The sequence below is a fragment of the Microtus pennsylvanicus genome, chromosome 10 (assembly GCF_037038515.1).
Source record: "Microtus pennsylvanicus isolate mMicPen1 chromosome 10, mMicPen1.hap1, whole genome shotgun sequence".
Taxonomy (NCBI): Eukaryota; Metazoa; Chordata; class Mammalia; order Rodentia; family Cricetidae; genus Microtus; species Microtus pennsylvanicus.
In genome coordinates, this window is record NC_134588.1 from 106,244,081 (window position 1) to 106,263,631 (window position 19,551).

At 43.8% G+C, this 19,551-nt stretch overlaps 1 protein-coding gene across 10 annotated transcripts in view; it reads left to right on the top strand.

The window, feature by feature from the left end:
* Esrrg (estrogen related receptor gamma) overlaps window positions 1-19,551 on the top strand; it is a 612,799-nt gene that overhangs the window by 414,977 nt on the left and 178,271 nt on the right. For all 10 annotated transcript variants that reach the window (XM_075989429.1, XM_075989425.1, XM_075989426.1 and 7 more), the window contains one exon: window positions 19,026-19,441. In XM_075989429.1, coding sequence (XP_075845544.1) covers window positions 19,039-19,441 — 403 coding nt within the window. In that variant the 5' untranslated portion in view covers window positions 19,026-19,038. The remainder of the gene's footprint in view (window positions 1-19,025; window positions 19,442-19,551) is intronic.

Here is a 19,551-nt window from a genome sequence, read left to right on the forward strand (position 1 = left end):
AGTTAATACTAACTATTTATTCTCTTTCAGATCATGTGTCATTTTTATCCACATGGAATCTGATACAGAGCCCAGCTTTTCAGCAACGCTCAGAGGGTCTGTTGTGGCGTTTCCCAAAACATGCCATGTTTTCCTTTGGGAAAAAAAGACTTTTTTTCCCTTTAAAGCTTAGCACCGTGCTTGTCACAGACAGAGGAGGGAAGGTGTGAAAGTGACAGAGTTAAGGTGTGCCACAGTGTTCTGCAGAACACCTTCATCCTGGGCTCTGAGAAGGGCAGGAGCCCTGTACAATCTGTGAGCTAATGCTGGGAATAGCCGGTGAAGCTCAGCTAGCATTGCCCAAGTCAGAGCAAATCAGACAAGACCAGGTACTCACTGTGATAGTCCACGATAGGTACAAATGTATATTCCAAAGATTTAGCCAGCAAGCAAGTGGAGAATGAAGCAGAAGGGTCTCTGAGTTCAAGCCAGTCTGGTGTGCCCTGTTTCTAAACAAACAAGAAACATATTCACTTTAAAAGTTGATTATTCCAAAAATTTCAAAACAAATATTTTCTCACATGCATTTATGAAGTAATTTAGCATTAAATATTGACATTAAATAACGCTGGTGTGGCCTGTTATAGTCCTGAGTAAAAAGTTAAAATTTAGGAAATCCAAATAAATTGTCCCTCTCCCTAGCCCTGCTTCCTCACATGGAGAACGGAAATGAAATGATCACATTGGAGTCACTGATCACCAGGGTAGATATTCATGTCTTTCTCTGCCTTGACAAGAAGAGCAAACCGATTTTCCAGACCTCTTCTTGGGACGTAAGGAATCATGTTGGTAGTTCTTGAGAATGCTAACTTTTGTTATTGTTTAGTATTTTTATTTGTTTGAGATGGGGATCTCACTTCTTAATCCATGCTGTTCTGGAACTCAATGTATAGCCAAGGCTGGGAGTAAACTCTTGACAGTCCTCCTGCCTGACTTCCTATTGTCCACAGTCATGTTTATAAGCATGTCCTTCCTGGACAGATGTAAATCATAGATGCTCATATGACCGGCAGTATATATGAGCAGCATACTCATATAACAGTAGCAGAAAATGATGTTTTCAGTTGATGTAATACCCCACAGTTACGCCTTTATTATGTAAAAATAATGTATGTTAAGTAGCTCATATCTGCCCAGCATAGCAAAAACTACTGAGGGTTGGTGTGAAGCAGAATACAGCTCATGCCTCTGATAAAAATTTTAATTACAGTTATTAAGTGTAATTATTAATTAGTAAATAAATTAGTTGAAACATTTTGAGATAATTGTAGACTCATATGGATTCATATGAACAGCAAGGAGAAGGCCTAGATACTTCTTTCTACACAGTGTCTTCCCAGGAAATTGATCTGCACAGCTGTGCTACTGTACTGTGACAATACTGAGCCGAGCTGGTGGCACAGGCCTGTCATCTCTACCTCTCAGGAGACTAAAACAGGGTGATTACACATTCAGAGCCAGCCTGGGCTACAGTGAGTTCAGGGAGAGCCTGTGCTACCGTGAGTTCAAGGACAGCCAAGGAAACTTACTGAAGTTGAAGGAAACAACTTGAAGTTGAAAAGAAATGTAAGACCAGAAGCAACGGCACACATTGTCAGTCCCAGCACTTGGGAGGCAGAGGCAGACAATCTCTGTGAAGCAAGCTGGTCTAGAGAATAAGTTCCCGGCATGCCTGGGTCACAAGTGAGCCGCTATCTCCATGGGCAGGAGGAGAAAAGGAAAACTTTGGACTAGGGGTGCCATTCATGGGCAGAGAGCACTTGCCTTGCACGTGGAGATCCCAGGCTCCATCAACCACAACCAAACATCACTGTAGCAATATTTTATACCTTCTGCATCTTGACAATTCAGAAACATTCACTTCTCTGCGGGCATCTAGTTCAGTGTTTAATTTTACGTACATCTATTTTTATGTATGTCTAATAATTTTATGCAAGGCGCCTTTGACCATAGGAACCATCAGTCATCCACAGAAAGACCAGCTCCATCGCGGGGTGCTTGCTTTTGTAGTTAAATTCAAACAAAATTAAAATTAAAAAAAAAAACTTTCAAAGTCATTTTAACCTGTTACTATTGTGTATTATTTGTGGGTTACTAGAAGTTCAGACACCAGCCCCCCACTCCCCTGATGATGCCCCCCCCTCTGTGGGTGTGCAATGCTGTATCGGGCTGGAGGCCACACACGTGCTAGACAGAAATTCACCTGCTGAGCCACAGCACCTGTCCTCTTTCTTTAAATGGCATTACCTCAGATTGCTTAAAGTCATCTCCAGATTTGGTCTGTTAGAATGTCTACATACTCGGGATTTACACACCTCATCTCTTTTCCCTGTGACATCACAGGTCTAAAATGGGATCAGAAGAATTAGTGTTTGATATCAACATCTGTCCTCCCAGTGTTTGGGAAGAGGCATCAATCCGTGTGATACAGCATCTCAGACACAGGACACTCTGGCCCTCGTTTCTTCTCTAACTCCCCTTGGCTCATCCCGAATCCCCTTTGAGTATTCTCTGTATCCCCTCCCCTCTCACACTGGTCCACCAGCTGGTCAGCCTCCTCCCTAAAGTGCTTGCTTCAATCCTTCCTCTTCGAGAGTCCATGAGTCCAACCTTGGGTTTGCAAAGGATGGTCTCTTACTCTTCCCACAATTCCCAGTGTGATGCATGTTCCATTTTACAGCTCTGGCAGTTGAGTTTTGTAGATGACATAGCAGAGCCATGTAAGGCAAGGAAGCATGTTGGTAAAGCTCCAAACCAGACCTTCTAAATAGAAATGTTGGCCATGCAGTGCAGTACCATCCAATATGCTAGACTCTTAGCAGGCTTGCTGGGACCTAAGGAGATATGGCAATGCTATTTCTTCTGCTTAGTGTTTTATCTCATAGATGCTTGAGAGTCTTGCCTTGTTCCATACTGTGTGAAGAACACTTTAGGTTTAACTGTGGCCTTATGGGTTTATTGATATATTTGTTTATTTCCTCAACCTCTCAGAAATAGGATGAAATTAAAAAGAAATCCACTGTTGAATGGATAGTCAATGGGTAGAAATAAGCAATAGTGTATATGTGAAAAACAGTAGGGATTTGGGGTATGTGTGTTCCATATGATATGTTGTGGGCACATGTAGATGTATGTGGAGGCCAGAGGTTGACATGGGGAGTCTTTTGTGATTACATATTGAATCAGGATCTCCTACTTCTACCCAGAGTTGGCCAGTTTGGCCAGTCTTGCAGGCATTTACATTGTCGTTGGGGATCTGAACTCTGGCCGCCATGCTTGCTTGGCAAGAGCTTTACCCGTGTAATCTTTGTGTTTGTCAAAGTTGAGATGCCTGTTGGACACCCTTTAAAATATATGGTCACTTCTCTTTCTCCCTTCCTTCCTTCTTTCCTCCCATTCTTCCTCCCTTCCTCCCTCCTTCTCTCTCTGTCTCCCTTCCTCCTTCCCTCCCTCCCTTCCTCCCTCCCTCCCTCCTCCCCTCCTTCTCTCCCTTCCTCTCATTTTCCCTTCCTTCTTCCTTCCCCTGCTTTTATTTCATTCACAAATCTAAACAACCACTCTACCACTGAACTATAACTCCAGCCCTATTTTTACTTTTAAATTTTTAGGTAAAGTCTAAGTCGCCCAGGCTAGACTTGAACTCAATCTGTAGCACGGGCTACCTACCCTTGAACTCTGTAGTCCAAGTTGTACTTAAGCTTGCCATCCTCCTGCTCCAGCTTCCTGAACAGTTGTGATTACAAGTCTGTGACACCACTCTTTTTTTTTTTTTTATTTCTGTTTCGCAAATCATAAGCTTGGGTTTGTTCTGTCTTCCAATTCCATCTTCCCTATTGTAAACTCCAAACAAATCAGTTTTTTTTTTTTGTTCGTGACACAATCTTATTAGTAGCCAAGACTTGCCTAAAGCTTACTAAGTGGCCGAACTGAGGTGAGGCTGCCCTTGAACTCCTGATCTTCCAGAGTTCACCACCTAAGTACTGGGAATACGGGTTTGCCAGGTTTGCCACTACTCTACTGGTCTTTGAAGACACTGTTTGTTTGTTTGTTTGTTAGAGACACTGTCTTACTAGGTAGTCTTGGCTGCCCTGGAACTCCCTAACCGGGTAGACTAGGTTGACCTTGAATTCAGAGACCCTTCTGCTTCAGTCTCCTGAGTACTGGGATTAGGCATGTGCCACATCTGGCTCCCAAACCAACTTTTAATACTCACCTGCTCCTAATGACATTCATGTGTCATGTTTTGGCTAAAGGTTTTCTCCGGCTCCTAATGACATTCATGTGTCATGTTCTGGCTAAAGGTTTTCTCACGGGCCAGGTACTAGGGAATGAAGCAAGGGAGGAATTTGTTTGGTGGCAAAACAAACACCAGGTACTGGGGATTTTTATGCTGGCAATGACAAATATTTTAGAGAATTTCAAAGCAGATTTCAGAAAAGACTATTATTTAAATGAGTAGATAGTTACTCATTGAGGGCCTATGTTTTTGAAAAGACCCAAGAAATAGAGATATGTCTCTTGGTCTGCTTTCTGCCCCCGTTCTGGGAACCCTTGGTAAACACTGGTCCACTGCATCCCGATGTGCAGGTCTGTATTTAAGAGCTGGCACAGTGGTGGGCATCACCATAGATATCTGTAATCCCAACACTCAAGAAGCCGAGGCAGGAGGATTTTTGCATGTAAGCATTTTTCTGGTTTCAAGTTACTTTATGGTTTAGCATTTAAAAATTTTTATCTTCACAATCTCTTGTAGCTTAAAATATTTTTATTGTTCTGATCTATATATCTCATTATATGACTCCACCCATTCCATGACCCCCCTCCCCCCAAAAGCATGTGTCTTTTACATAACAGATTAGGGTTTTTAAAGCTTTAGGACTTTAGGTAATACCAGATTGTGGTCAGCCTTTCTTTAAAACCTTCTCTACAGAAATGTATTTATGAGTGATGATCATACCTAGGATCAATATGCAGGTTTTAAAAATCGCGCTCTTGCAGGATGTTCATTGACACTCTGGGTGATATGCCGTGTGACAGAGCCAGTGCTCTGAGACACAGAGTGACAGGGAGCGCTGGTGTTGCTGGGTGTTTCTTCTGATGCTAATAGAATTAGTTAGTGAGCCCCGTGACTAGCAGCACAATCAAAACCAAGCCAGTCGTCAAAGCCCACTTTTCCCCCCTCACTTTGTAATGCATGCCCGTGGGTCTTTATGTAGTATTGCCTTTAGAGATAACAAATTTTCACAGTCTTAGGAAGCAATAAAATGCATTTAACACTAAATCTTTACTGAGCATAGTTTAATCTTTCTCTGATGCAGAAAGTACTTTATAATTTTATAGCTCTGCAGGCTCATTATTGTGAGCTGGTTATTATCCTGGCAAAGGGTCGGTGCTGTGGCCAAGCCCAGCCAAAGAAGCGACTGTGTGCCTGTGTACATCCCTTGATTTTAAGACATACATTTTCTCACTCCCATTCCTCCCAGGTTTTGGTTTCTGCCCTTCTGTATTCTTCCTGAATACATACATCACCCTCTTAAATTTCCTTAACAAAAATACAATTTCAGGCTTTCTAGATGTGAGGACCATGACAAAGTGATTTTATAGCCACTTCTGAAAGTGGCTAAACTTGGTGACAATTGTGTTTTATGACAACCTCTGCTTTCATGTCGCTGGCCTACTTTTATATCATCATTTTCCCCAACCTCAACTATGAACAATTTCATATCTCAGGATTGGGGGAAAACAAATCCCTTTCCCAGGAATACATTTTAATGGAAAAAAGCTCTTCCGGTAAGCCAGAGTCTCAGCACCTTTGCTCTGCAATATTCAATTCTTCACTCACTGGCAACCGTCCCTTTTTTTTTTTTGTGGTTCGTGTTCATAAAGGTTGGGGAAGAATTAGTGTTATGGAAGTAAACCCGATTAAAGGGGCTGTGGATCAGATCTGGTAACAGATGGCGCAGTGGAAATCAAAGGTTCTTTGCGGACGGCCGTGGCAGCAGCTTGCCTCTGTTCTCTGTGCCTCCCTTCCTCACACTTGATAGACGCGTACAAATCACAGCAATCCTGTCTTGACAGCCAATTTCAAGAATTTGATCTGGTTAAAGACAGGGCTTTCCTGCTCCACACAGAACCCTGCCTCGTTCCGTTGTCGCGCGGCCACTTTTCCCGTCTCAGCCATCAGCCTAACCTGCCTCCTCTAATGAAGTCGTTCTTAATTACAGTTTTAGATCTTTGCTGTTAATTACTTTCCATTCAATTTTGCATTTCCTAAAGTCTCTGAGGGATTTATCCTCTTTCTCCCACACTCATTTGATTCATACACATGTTTTTATGTTTTTTCAAATTTGTTATTCATTTTTAGAATTGTAGAGGCATTCTTTGGGAATCTTTCCTTGAGAATCCTAATGACCAAAATCAATAATGAAGAATTAACTCTGAGTTTCGTTTAAAAAAATTACTTAGTTTAAAAAGCAGGTTTCCTCATGACTGTTTCATGTATACTTAGCTTGGGTTGACCTTCCTCTGCCCTCTTCCTCTCTCCCCATCTCCCTACTGAAATACTTATTTTAGGGAAAAAGATATTAGTGTGACACATTAAAGTTCCCAAATCAGAAAAGAAAAATAAAAAGAAAATTGCCGGAAGCAATTTCTAAAAGTAGCAGTATTTTAACAAAATACTAATTATTAAAAAATTAAGCGATACATGCTGCCTTCTCATCAGGCAAGCAAAATAAACTCATCAAGGCGTACATTTGGGTGTAGTGCACATGACCAGCCTGCTTCTGCCTTGACCTGTGCCTTACACACTGTGTGGTCACGCCTTCACAGACCCCTGACTGGGGTCTGATACATTCAGAGAACAATCCTGGGAGCGCATCTTGCAAACTCATGTGTCATTTAAACTCTCTACCTATTCCAGAAAAGAACACAGAAGAGAGGGGCCCAAACAGTCCGCAGGAATGAAGAGAAGATTCACTGAGGGAGCTGTGAGCAGTTGGTAGAAACCAAGGTTCCTACTGGCAGTCAAATCAAATGTAGTAACAACTCAGTGGCTCCCTGCTGCTAGCTGACAGCATGGTGTCACACACTGGGACAAACAACCACTTAAACACTGATTGCACAGAATTGCCCTTTCTGCCAGTACCTCCCACCTTCCAGGGGAATGGGCAAAGAAGACAGCCATTTCTAGGAACACACCAAGAATCCTGCTGTCTGCTCCACCTCAGATGGTCACTGCTTTGTCCTGGGATCCCCAGGCAAGCAGTCTTCCCTAAATGTGGATGCTACAGCTTCACCTAGATGGGGCAAGTTTTCATAATGACTCTTTATTAACATAAATGCACATGTGTATGCATGCGTTCAGACACACACACAAACACACACACGTGTGTGCACACAGACATACATGGTATACACACGGGCACACAGGGGCATACATGGGAACACACAGGCATACGTATGGGTACACACACACAGGGGTACACATGGGTATATACGGGCATACCTGAGAACACAGACATACATGGGAACACACACAGGCACACACAGTCTCTGTGTTAACTGAGTGTACTTTAATGTCAGGTCTTACTCACTAGGTCTACTCTGCGGTCCTTATCAATATGGTTTTTGCTCAGATGCATATTTTTTTTAAAGAACTAGAAGAAACTTAGGGTAGTCTGCAGGTGATTCTTGTCATTTTACAAATGAGGGAACGGAGAGTCCAAATGGTACCATGGCCACGGGTGACAAAGCCAGGTCCTCAGGTAGACCTGATGTCTCCTACTGAGTCCATCACTGACAAGTCTGGATGCAGATAGGCCCAGAGAACACTGCTGTAGGCTGCTCTTTTTTTAAAAAAAAAAAAATCAGGCATTTTAAATGGCAAATAAGAGTTAGAAATTGTCCTTTGTACTCTAGTGTTCGAACCTTTCCATGTGACAGAGTCCCTCTGACCTGAACCCTGCTCTTTAATGGCTTTTCCTGCCCTGCTTGCTACAGGCCTGGATGAAATGGAGGTGTGGACTTGGCTACTCTCTTTGGCCTGCCTGTTTAGCTCCATCATCTCTTTGATGTAGCCAGCTCAAGGAGGTGCTCAGACATGGGCAGAGTCTCCAAATGAATGATTAGCTGCTCCCCTCCCCCCATTCCACTTGGCTTCAGCTGGCCCACACCTGATACCAGCAGAGTATCCCCCTAACTTTGTCTTCAGTCACACGTAGCCTCCAAGACCAGCTGCTTCTTTATTCAGATGTTGTCTTGCAGACTAAGCTATTGCCTTAAAAGTATAAATAGAGTTTAAGCACCGTCCAGCAGATGCGATACGTCATCTCGAGTTGTGTTGCAAATCTCCCTGAATACAAAAGTCTTCTATGTGCTTAAAGCAACCGTTTTTTCTTTAAATGACTCCGATTCCCCATTTGGATTGTCTTACTAGCACAATTCACCCGTGTCTGAGTAGATTTGAGTCCCCACCCCCACCCCAAGTATCTAGCCTGTCTCCCTGGAGGCAGCTGCTCTATGGGTTATTGTAACTGCTTTTGCAGAATATTTTATTAATGAGCAAAGGGTGACTTCTACTTCCAGGCACTCCTGATAGAATTCTTATTTCCTGTTTCATTGGAGCCCAAAGAATAGGAAGGGATATTCAGACAGCCCAAGCCTTCATTGACCTGGGTTTGATTTGTGAACTCCATCATTGGAGTTAGTGTGTGGAGCATCTATATTCGATTGTCATTTGTAAAGATCAGTGTACAGACTTCCCGTGAGTGGACCGTCTGTTTCTTCTCCAGTGAGATGCGCGAGAAGGTCTTCATTTAGCTGCCAGTCCCCTGTTGTGTCGACTTCCCGACGGTGTACTCCTTGACTGCTGGAAGACAGAATTGTCTAAACATGAGCAAACTTTATTGATCCATATTTCTGTTTGAAGGACCGGAAATTTGTAGAAGCAGCTGACTCTTTCTTTCCTGACAGTGACTACAGAGGGGGTTTGTTCATGGTGTAGTAAATCTCGAAAACCAAGCAAATGTTAGCTTCAGTACATCATAGGCTTCATTCTGATGATTTATTGTAGGTAGTTTTTGCACTCTGAGAACCTTCATGTTTAGTGAGAGTCCCTACCCAGTGCCCAGAGCTGCTTCACGCTACCCTGGGCTGGTGACCCAGTTCACCCTGGGACACTTACACCCACATGGGTTGGCAGGAGGGTACTCTGTTCTAAACCCTTTCTGCTCCTTGGTCTTTGGTTCCCAGGAGACTAACTTCTGTAAAATAAGAATTATTCCTCGAGACAAAATGATTTGTTTTCCAATGTGTACTGCTTATTGCATGTCTGATTTGCTACTTGGACAGTTTCTTTAAGATCCACAGGTATCATGTCCCTGGGCAGCTTCGAGGACATAGTTAATTGAACTGCATTAAGAACAAATACACTTGTTAAAACACTTAATTTGCCTCAATAGTATTGACTACATGGCAGAAGTTTGTTTAAACTAAATGGTATTTCCCCCACTATGTTCCAGGACGTGAATGCGATTCGTATAATAGTTAATAGCCATCATCACTTAAGTAACATGTTAGTTATAAAGTAATGCCATAAGAATTGATTGGGACTTGGCAGTGGAAAAGAGTGTTCCCTTCGAAGCCGAGGTAGAGGCTTAGTTGGAGTTTTAAACAGAATCATGGTACATATAAACTGTATATTTTATAGACCTAAAGAGCTTACTCCATGTTACATGAGTGCCCATTATAGTATAGAAAATCCCACACAGTTAATTATGCAAAACTTTGTGTGTATGGTTAACTGGCATTATTATGCATTTAACAGTTTTATTGATTTGCCCACTCACTGGGATCTAGATACAATAAAGAAGAGATGCTCACCCCCATCCCCCCCCGTTGAAACAGGTTCAAGAAAATAAACTAAAGATAGACCACACCGCTCAGCGCATCTGAGTCAGAGCGACTCCTTAAGTATGGAAACCACTGACGGGCATGACGTATGACACGCGGTGACATCACAGCGTCTTTCTGGTCCCCGTTCATAATGCTCATCAACCAGGAAGCAGAGTAACTCCCTTGGCCCTATGGAAACAACAGGGGTTTTCTCCATCAGAGGCAGGTTGGAGTTCAGCACGAAGTGGTGGTGCTGCAGACCTGTAATCTCAACATTGAGAGAGTCGAGGCAGTAGGATCAGGGCTACAAGGCCAGCCTCACCTACACCAGAAGTTCAAGGTCAGCATGGACTGCACGAAACCTTGTTCTGAAAAATCAAATTAAGGGGCTAGAGAGATGCCCAGCCGTTAGGAGCACTTTCAACACCCACGTGTCTGACCACAACCGCCTGCTACTCTCCAGTCTCGGGATTCTCCAGCCATTTTCTGGCATCTGGGAGCCCAGGCAGGGATGCAGCAGACATAATACCTGCAGGCAAAACATTCATACAGGTAAAACAATTAAAAATTGATTTTGAAGATTTACAACTGAATAAAGAAATAGTGTGGGTCACAACAAAGTAGTGTTTGGCTCCAGGGTGTAGAAAGCTGGAGGTTGGTGCTTCTGCACACACAGTCTCTGCACAGACACTGTGCCCAGCTCTTGGGAGGTTGTGGGGTCTTCCCTGCATCTCCCTTGCCACCTTTCTGACCCTTCAGGGCTGAAAAGGAGAAAAGGAATTCTCTCCTATCTTCCTTTGTTCTAAGTATTGCAGAGAGAACAGCTCCACGGTCCACTGGGTGAGGCTTTGAGTGTTGGGAGACAACCTGAGTCTTAGGGGTCCCTGGGACTTAAACCAGGAGAGTTGATGAGCTCAGAGTCAGGGCAAGTGTGGGGACAACTGTTGAATGTAAGGTTCGTGTTGTTTCATTTGAAGCCGCTGTTCGCAGAAGAAGCACCATCTAGACAGGAGCTAAAAGCCCACTCGTGTGCTTGGAACTTTTCTTCTCCCCATTTTGGAATGTTGGGGAGCCCCTGCAGAAATAAGAGAGCTTCCCACTCAGATAGGGCCCAGTATTTTTTTTCTGGGGTGCTGTGTCCTTATTCCAAGGCTATATAGCCAGGTCAGTTTCTTGGGATGGGCCAAGTTAGAGTCTTCTGGACTCAGTGCATAAGTACCTCCCTCTAAGAAGTAGCCTTACCTGGTGATTGTGATCTGATGGTGTTACAGAAAACTCTAGGCTAGTGAACTGACTGCCCTTTGCACAATGAGACACTCAGCCTGCGTGTGCACGGGTATGTCGACCCTGTGTTTTTTGTCTTTCTGAGTATCTGGGTCAGGATCTATGATTCTTCATTGACAATCGGCGATCTCCTTCGATGAGGTTAACCAGGCAGATCTGCAGATCTTTCCTATTAAAAGAAAAACTCCTTTCTCATCCTTCCCCAACTAAGCCAGTGTACCTTAATGCAATGATGGTATGTTAGACTCAGCAGCTGTCAAAGCACCGTATTACTGTGAAGCCGTAATGACACCCTGTCTCTCTAAAGTAGTCATGTTTTCTCAAATCACACGTTGCACCGTGGATTTCTGACATGACACTTCATTCGGCTGCTTTCCCCGTCTTCAGCATCTCCATTCTCCCACAATAGCAGCTGATGCCCATTTCCTTACTAAGTGATTCGCATTTTGCCACGTTACAGAGCGCAATTAGTTGGGGAGGGGGGCACTTTGTAAAGTCTTGCTGGATGTAACTCAAGCTGCCAAGGGAGCCAAGCTTGGCTCACCAGCTCTGCAGCCTGTCCCTGGAGGGTTTGTGGCCTTAGACCAAGGGCTTCTTCTAAGAGCGTCAATGAAAAATAACTATAGGCTACCAAGATCTTGACTTCTAAACAAAACAGGTTCGTGAAATCCTGTGATTGATTTGTAAATGTGCCCCATTTCCGGCTTCTGTTGTTTTCTCATGAACACGCGTTGGAGAGATGTTTTTTTAAACATTTTGAATTTTAATGATGACAGGTACCTATTTAGAACCTCCAGGATATCTCAGAAGAAGCGAAGTGGTGACATCATCAACTAACCTTTATTTAGCTTCTGGATTTGTTTGCCACTGGTGTACATATAAGAATAGTCTCAGACCTTGTCTGAGTGTGATCATCAAGATGGGGTATGGAGACTGCTACACACAGTTTCCTATATGACATATGAGCTTCGTTTTTCTTTTGAGACAACATCTTGGATGCATAGCCCAGAAAGATTTCCAACTCTGGTTTTCTGGCCTCCGCTGTCAACTGCAGGGGCTGTAGTATTATGAGCCCCTTTTTATTTGTTTCATTTTTGGTTTTTTCATTTATGGGAGTAGGAAATACGCTCAAGTTTTGTGTAGAATTCACTTGGTAAAATATTAGCTGTTTTCCTCTCATCCCAGTCTTTGGAATGCTGAGATCCTGAACAGATCACAGTCCCAGCCTAGCCTGGACTAAATCACAAGATGCTGTTTCAAAACAAACAAACAAATGAAAATAAGACATTAGAGGTGCTCATACTTGGAGCAAGGGAGATGGGTCAGCGGTAAAGGCATTAGCAGTAGAACCTTAACGACCCAAACTTTCTCTCGAGATCCTGAGCTATAGAACTAGCAAGCTGTCCTGGGACCTCACACACAGGCTATGTTATGCACAACACATACATGTACAGATATAGTCAACTAAAAACTCATGGTTGGGGATGAAGAGAGGGCACAGCAGTTGAGTGCACTCTTGCAGAGGCCCTGGGTTCAATTCTCAGCATCTGCACGGTGGTGTCCATGTCTCTGTAACTCAAATTCCAGAGGGATCTGACACAGACTTCTGCATTTGCCAGCACTGAGCATGTACACAGAACATATAATGCATGTATGCAAATTTAGAAAAACCTCGTATTTTGAGAAATTGGCTAAAAATAAGTAATATTACTGAAAATATTTGTATATCAGCATTTAATAAACACATATGTTTCCCAAGTTTGGATCCTTTCTTTGAAATGTAGCTCCCCCCCACCAAACGTGGATATAAACGTATGGAAACTCAAGCTTGGTGGCCCTTCGTTCACGCTTATACATTACCTAGATCGGGGAGAATCGCTAGAAACAATTAGCTCGATAATTATAATATAAATTGAATATTACCTCACACATTGTTTTCTTGTTTCCCCTACAGCAGCAACTTTAATTGATCCTTTTCTTTTTCTCCACTTTCTCTCTCTCTGCACAAATGTACACCATAGTTAATTAAACAGCACATTCACTAGGAAGTTTGGTTTTCCTCATTTTTAACATCTAACACCAAAATAACCCATACAATCATTTATACAGTCTAATTAATATGCAAATAATTACAACTATAATATGCTTTATATAATTACAAGTGATATAAAATATATCCAGATAACTTGAAGACCCCTAGGCTGGGAAGTATTCCTATGTCGAGGCTCATGATCAGAATTGCTTGAGAGCAAGTCTTAAGCAGTATTGTAAGTGTAAAGTCCTTACATTTCAGGAAGGCTATTAAATTCCTCAAATTTTGTTTCTTACATAAAAATGTCATTGCCATTAAAAAAAAAAGACCAGTTCTGAGAATGAAGCCCAAGACCTGCTGCGTGCTGACTAGACCAGCCCTCTCCTCCTGAGTTATATCCCCAGGACCCTCCCCTCTACCTCATTCACAGGGTTTCTGAAAGCTCTTTCTCCTGCTTCCTTGTTCCCGTCTTTTCACCCAAAATAATAAAATAAATGTAAACTGTATTGAAGCTTTAAAATAAATATTTCCTACACATTTTGACACATGTTATTTCTATTCATAATTCTTAAGTAAATTTAGAGGTTTTTTTTTTATTAATCCAATGTGACCTGAAATTTCTGCATTAACAGCATAATGTGGAGTTGGGCTTATTCACTCTGGCTACAGATAAAGCCATCATCTTGAAAACGGCTCTTTCTGACAAAAAGGTGTTCTTTTGAAATAAAGTCTTATTCAGTACATTCCTCTTAGAGTAAATGCGAATTTTAGTGCCTCTAATTTTAGATTGAAGTGAAGTCAGGAATAAAACCCACCAGCTGACAATTGAATTTATAGATAGTTGTGAATATTTCAGGCTTGAATAATAGAGCTGTAGAATTTCCGAGACCGAGAGCTGGAGAATTAAGACGGGCTGTGGTTTAGGTTATACTGTAATGGCGTCTAGGAAGTGTTCCCCGTAATGAGCTCAGCTGTGATGAGCAGACAACTGTGATCTTTGGGGGATTCTGTTTGGGCATCACTCAACAGGGATGATCAGCAGCCAGGGTGGGGCCTTCTGTTCCCTTTCCATTTACAGTTGAACAGCAGAGGAATTAGCTGAGAAGCCAAAGCAGAAAGTCTGAGTACCCTCTGTCCCCTGGTCTCTGTGTGCCCTCTGTCCCCTGATGGTCTCTGAGTACCCTCTGTCCCCTGGTCTCTGTGTACCCTCTGTCTCCTGGTCTCTGTGTACCCTCTGTCCCCTGGTCTCTGTATGCCCTCTGTCCCCTGATGGTCTGTGTGTACCCTCTGTCCGCTGGTCTCTGTGTACCCTCTGTCCCCTGGTCTCTGTGTATCATCTGTCCCCTGGTCTCTGTGTACCCTCTGTCCTCTGGTCTCTGTGTATCCTCTGTCCCCTGGTCTCTGTGTATCCTCTGTCCCCTGGTTTCTGTGTACCCTCTGTCCTCTGGTCTCTGTGTATCCTCTGTTCCCTGGTCTCTGTGTACCCTCTGTCCCCTGGTCTCTGTGTACCCTCTGTCCCCTGGTCTCTGTGTACCCTCTGTCCCCTGGTCTCTTTGTACCCTCTGTCCCCTGGTCTCTGTGTATCCTCTGTTCCCTGGTCTCTGTGTACCCTCTGTCCCCTGCTGGTCTCTGTGTGCCCTCTGTTCCCTGGTCTCTGTGTGCCCTCTGTCCCCTGCTGGTCTCTGTGTACCCTCTGTCCCCTGGTCTCTGTGTACCCTCTGTCCCCTGGTCTTTGTATGCCCTCTGTCCCCTGCTGGTCTCTGTGTACCCTCTGTCCCCTGGTCTCTGTGTACCCTCTGTCCCCTGGTCTCTGTGTACCCTCTGTCCACTGATGGTCTCTGTGTACCCTCTGTCCACTGATGGTCTCTGTGTACCCTCTGTCCACTGATGGTCTCTGTGCATACCTTCTCTACCTTGGATGGCTCAGCTATTTTTGTTTATTTATTTAGCTTTACTAGGGCTGAACTGATGGTCTCATGCAAGTAACCTACTCCTGAGTTACATCCTCAATATTTTTCTGTGTGTATTTTGTGTATCTGTATGTGAGAGACCATGTGTGTGTGTATGTGTGTGTGTGTGTGTGTGTGTGTGTGTGTGTGTGAGAGAGAGAGAGAGAGAGAGAGAGAGAGAGAGAGAGAGAGAAAGAGAGAGAGCATGTGTGCACACATGTATGTATGCAGGTGCCTGCATGTGTGGGCCTGTGTGTTGAGGCCAGAAGATAATCTTGGTTGTTCATTCTCGGGTGCTGTTCACTGTTTTTTACTTATTGCTTTCTTTTCTCCTCCATCTCTTTCTTGTCCTCCTATTCTTTTATTTTTTAATTTTTAAAAAGTTGACACAGAGTCTCTTACTAGCCTGTACTGTGGCAAGTAGGCTAGGATGCTGGCTATCGAGGCCCCAGAACCCACCTGTCTCTGCCAGCTCTGACCTGGGATTACAAATGCACGCCACCAATGCCCATCACTTTTGGTTTTAAATGTGGACTCTAGGATTGAATTCAGGTAGCGCTGTCTCTCCAGGCTTTAGATTTTGTGTTTTGAGACAGCATCTAAGTTGCATATGCAAGCCTTAAACTCATGGTAGTCCAGACAAGTATTAAATTTGTGGTTCCCTTATTTCAATCTCGCTGGCAGATAGGGTTATAGGTATGTGCCCTTGGGCCCAGGTAATTATATTTTAAAGATTTTTAAACTAAAAATAATTAATTACATGTATATGGTGGGACAGGTTATATGTACTGTTTGTAGAAGTCAGAAGGTCTGTAGGATCCGTTGGAGCCAGAGTCACAGGCAGTTGGGAGTCACCTGCTATGGGTTAGGGGAACCAAATTAATTTCTTTCTGCAATAGTACCCCATCCCCTTAGCCACCAACATATCTCTCCAGCTTCTCAGTCATATTGTCGAATGTAAATGAGAATTATTGAAAATTCTGTTGGCTCCTAGACATTTCTGCGCCAAAGTTTTGAATGAGATGTGAGTTCAAAGCTTATTTCTTCCAGTTCCTGGCTATGGAACCTTTATTATACTTCAGAATATCTGATGCTTAATTTCTTAAAGAGAAGCCCCTTCTAGGCATGCATGTATATACACACAGACACACACACACAGACACACACACACCAAGATGAATGTGGCAGATATTAAATGAGGTAGTGTTTATGTTCAACTCCATATCTGGCACACCTAGAAGCCTTTGACTAATAACCATCTTATTCTTATTTCCGCTAGGCAAAAGTTATTAATTAAGGGCACATTTTATGTTGGAAGAGAACCACATACTACCCACAGCGCAAATCCAGTTTGTTTGCTTTCATTCGTGACTGGAGTGACCAGATTTCATTTAGAAGATCCTGTCCCCGTTCCAGGGGCTTCCTTGGCAGCAGTGCCCCCTGAACTCCCTGCTAGCTTCCAGGTTACTGTAAAGTATGGAGTGAGATTTTGAATGAGACAGCTGGCTAAAGTTTCCTCATTTTTCATGGATAGATTCGAACAATGTGTCTTTGACATGCACACATTTGGTGACTTAGCAAATAGCTGTCCCATAAATGGCATGTTCATTTCTGGCCCTGCTCCTTGAACTAGTAGAAAATAAATTTTAGAAGTTGATGAGGAGAAAAAAACCCTCAGGGGATAAAGATGAGGAACAATCCTGAAGTTTAAAGAGAACACTGGAGGAGACCTGGAGAAAAAGTGGTATCGTTTGTGATCAGGCATCTCAAAGCAGCGTCCCATTGGGGGTGTGGGGAGGAGGATGGAAAAAAAGAAAGTGTCTGGGTGGGGCAGTGAAGGAGTTAATTGTCATAGCTGTGAGAGAAGAGAAGGGGAGAGAGACCATCTATGGTCTGGTAGCCTAATAACTTCCAACCAGTGGCCTAGGATCATAAAGTACATGCGCACAGTCTGGTGACTGTAAGGGAAGAAGGGGAGTGGCCATGTAAGAGTTTTAAATGAAAAGGAAGTCGCAGGGCTGCTGTAAGTCAAACCGCTGAACCGCTTTCCCTCAAACACCAACTTGAGGAGAATGCTTGGCCCAGAGTGCAGGCAGGGGGACAAGGAGAAAGATCTATTAATTACATTGCCCATTAGCAGTGACGGGGACAAGCAGATGCAGGAGGGAAAGGATGCTGTCGCCAGGACTGGCAAATGGGATAGTTTTTCTTTCCCTCGTTCTTAAGGAAGCGGAAGCAAGGGAGCCTTTGGGTGGCTTTCCCCTTCTCCCAGCAAACAGTAATATGGCCTGGCTTCTGGGAGCAGAGACGTTCCCCCAGTGAAGTACATCTGAGGAAGAAGCAAATCCCTGCCCTTGTGCCTTGTTGTTGAGACTGCCCACTCAGAAGAGTTAGGTGGACATTTCTGATAGGAAATTCCATAGTATCCTCCCTTTACTTAAAAGGAATTGAAACAATGGGGGAAGGGAGACATGAAGGAGGGCATGAAATTTGTTCGGTGATAAAATATCATTAGATTTATAGTGAAAGTGATAATTGCATCCATTCCGCTATACTGTGACTACTCCCCCAAATTCTAGAGAATGACCATCACAGTGGGATCCCCATAAATCAACTTTCCACTGGGAAGCAATTATCTAAGTCCCTTTCTCAACTGTCACCTCTTCTTAGTGGCTACTGGGGTTCTCAGAGCCTTGCATAAGAGGGTTTTTACACTGTGGCGAGGCAGAAAGCCAAGAGGACCAATTACGTCTTTGCATCTAATTACCTTTATAGAAATCTCCCCACTTATGGGGCCAATGAAGAGAGGGGGTGATGGCTTTCTTCTAGGTTAGAGAAATAGTTTGTCAGGCTAGGCACTTCATCCTAGAGCCTTTCATAAGGTGTGATGTTAAGGGGGAGTCAAGGAGAGGACCATCATAAATCTCATTTTTCTAAAATGATGAGATACTTTCCTATGCTACATTGCAGGATGTCTCAGATTTCCTGACTCATAGGTACTGTAGAATTCAAGCAGAGTTTTTTAGAGCCACGTTTCAACCATTCTCTTTTCCTTCCCCTGCTCTGAGGCATGAACACACACACACACACGCACACACGCACGCACACATACATACAAACGCATGCATGCACGCACACACACACATGCATGCACACACACACGCACACATGCACACACACATGCACACTCATGCTTGCTCTCGCACAGATTATTTACTAATCAATGTCATGAGCCTTTCACTAAGCTCCGTGAAGCTGTTGAGATGGTGTGCTTGCTCTCAATCCATCCTTCCGGAGCCTGAGAATATCTGCGCTGGCTGCAAACGAAAAGTTGACTTCTGTTTGTGATAAAATGGATGTGGCATCAGGATGTGGAGTCGAACACAGAGTGGAGATAAATGCAATTTGAGGAACGGCGGGGACTTTACAAATCGGCACAGCTCTCTTGATAAATATAGAATCTGGAGAGCCATGGTAGCATTGACAGTGGTTCTTCAAGAGAAAGATAAAATAAAAGCAACTGGACCCTGTAGAGCTTTGTTTATGGCCTGTCTGGGAGCTTTGATGTAACCCTGTCATGCCCTTATGCTGATTACCTTCTTGTAGAACAAGAGGTATTGACTGGAGACTGAGTGATGGGTAGTCCCAGCCCTCAGGAAGCACTCTTAAAGAGCAATGGCTTTTACATACCAATACTGCTGCTCTCCCCTCCCCTCCCGCTCTCCTTATCTGCCCCTCTCTGCCATGTCTTTGTGTCTCCATCTCTGGGACTCTTTAACATTCTCTCTCTTTCTCCCTCTCTCTCTGTGTCTCCCCCTTATTCTCAGGCTTCTCTGCAGAATGTCAAACAAAGATCGGCACATTGATTCCAGCTGTTCGTCCTTCATCAAGACGGAACCCTCCAGCCCAGCCTCCCTGACGGACAGCGTCAACCACCACAGTCCTGGTGGTTCTTCCGACGCCAGTGGGAGTTACAGTTCAACCATGAATGGCCATCAGAACGGACTGGACTCGCCGCCTCTCTATCCCTCTGCTCCCATCCTGGGAGGTAGCGGGCCTGTTCGGAAACTGTACGACGACTGCTCCAGCACCATCGTTGAGGATCCCCAGACCAAGTGTGAATATATGCTCAACTCCATGCCCAAGAGACTGTGCTTAGTGTGTGGCGACATTGCCTCTGGCTACCACTATGGCGTTGCATCATGTGAAGCCTGCAAGGCCTTCTTCAAGAGGACGATTCAAGGTGAGTGCTCTGTTTCTTTTCTCTGGTACTTACCCTTCTATTCCATGCCATGCACACTGATGAGACAATTTTGGGTAGAAAACAGAAATACATGGAGGATCTATGGAATC